Here is a 993-nt window from a genome sequence, read left to right as displayed (position 1 = left end):
ATGTAGCAGCAGGGATTCCTACTCCAGATTCTAAGTTTCATAACCTTCCTCATAGAACCCTCTACAGGGGTACAACTCAGGTGTTGTTTTGAGATCTTGTGACATCATTAGGGCTTGTATACCAATAGTGCTCCCATCCAACTACACCTGACAACCCCCTACCCCACACTACATATAATTAGCAACATTACTCACCTGACACACATGGTCATAGCTTCAGCAGCTGCTGTGCTCTCGTCCAGTAAGGAGGCATTGGCAAACTCCAGCCCAGTCAGGTCAGAGACCATTGTTTGATAGTTTGTCAAGCTTTCAAGTCGCCCTTGTGCTATTTCAGCCTGGTATGGTGTGTATGGGGTCAACCTAGTAATAGAAAGACAGAGGTTCAATATCAAACAGCAGATAATTAGAGAGAATTATAATTGAATTATAATATGAGGTCCAGTCTGATAAGGAGGTTGGGTTGTGCCTATAGTAAGAAGGGTCATTATTGCTGCTGCTGCTGCTGCTACTACTACTACTACTACTAAGGTGGTGAAATGGCAGAATCATTAGCACGCTGGGCAAAATGCTTTGGGGTATTTCGTCTATTCTTACGTTCTGAGTTCAAATTCTGCTGAGGTCGACTTTGCCTTTCATCTTTTCGGAGTTGATAAAATAAGTACCAGTGAAGTACTGGGGGTTGATGTAATTGATTCAACAAACACTTCAAGCTCAGAAGGATGAAAGGCAAAGTCAACCCCAGGATCTGGACTCAGAATATAAAGGTTCTTCTAGGTAGAAATGGCTTTTACTGCTAAATAGGCATAGGAGTGTCTGTGTGGTAAGTAGCTTACTTACGAACCACATGGTTCCGGGTTCAGTCCCACTGCGTGGCACCTTGGGCAAGTGTCTTCTACTATAGCCTCGGGCCGACCAAAGCCTTGTGAGTGGATTTGGTAGACAGAAACTGAAAGAAGCCCGTCATATAAATATATATATATATATATATATATA

General features: G+C 42.8%; 1 protein-coding gene across 1 annotated transcript in view; it reads right to left on the bottom strand.

The window, feature by feature from the left end:
• Nucleotides 1-993, bottom strand: part of LOC106880430 (glycine dehydrogenase (decarboxylating), mitochondrial) — a 98,875-nt gene that overhangs the window by 51,348 nt on the left and 46,534 nt on the right. Inside the window, exon 5 of the mRNA XM_052970245.1 lies at nt 196-360. Coding sequence (XP_052826205.1) covers nt 196-360 — 165 coding nt within the window. The remainder of the gene's footprint in view (nt 1-195; nt 361-993) is intronic.

This window comes from Octopus bimaculoides, chromosome 8 (assembly GCF_001194135.2).
Source record: "Octopus bimaculoides isolate UCB-OBI-ISO-001 chromosome 8, ASM119413v2, whole genome shotgun sequence".
NCBI classification, from domain to species: domain Eukaryota; kingdom Metazoa; phylum Mollusca; class Cephalopoda; order Octopoda; family Octopodidae; genus Octopus; species Octopus bimaculoides.
Note: the sequence above shows the minus strand (reverse complement) of the source record. Positions and strands in the feature narration are given on the sequence as shown.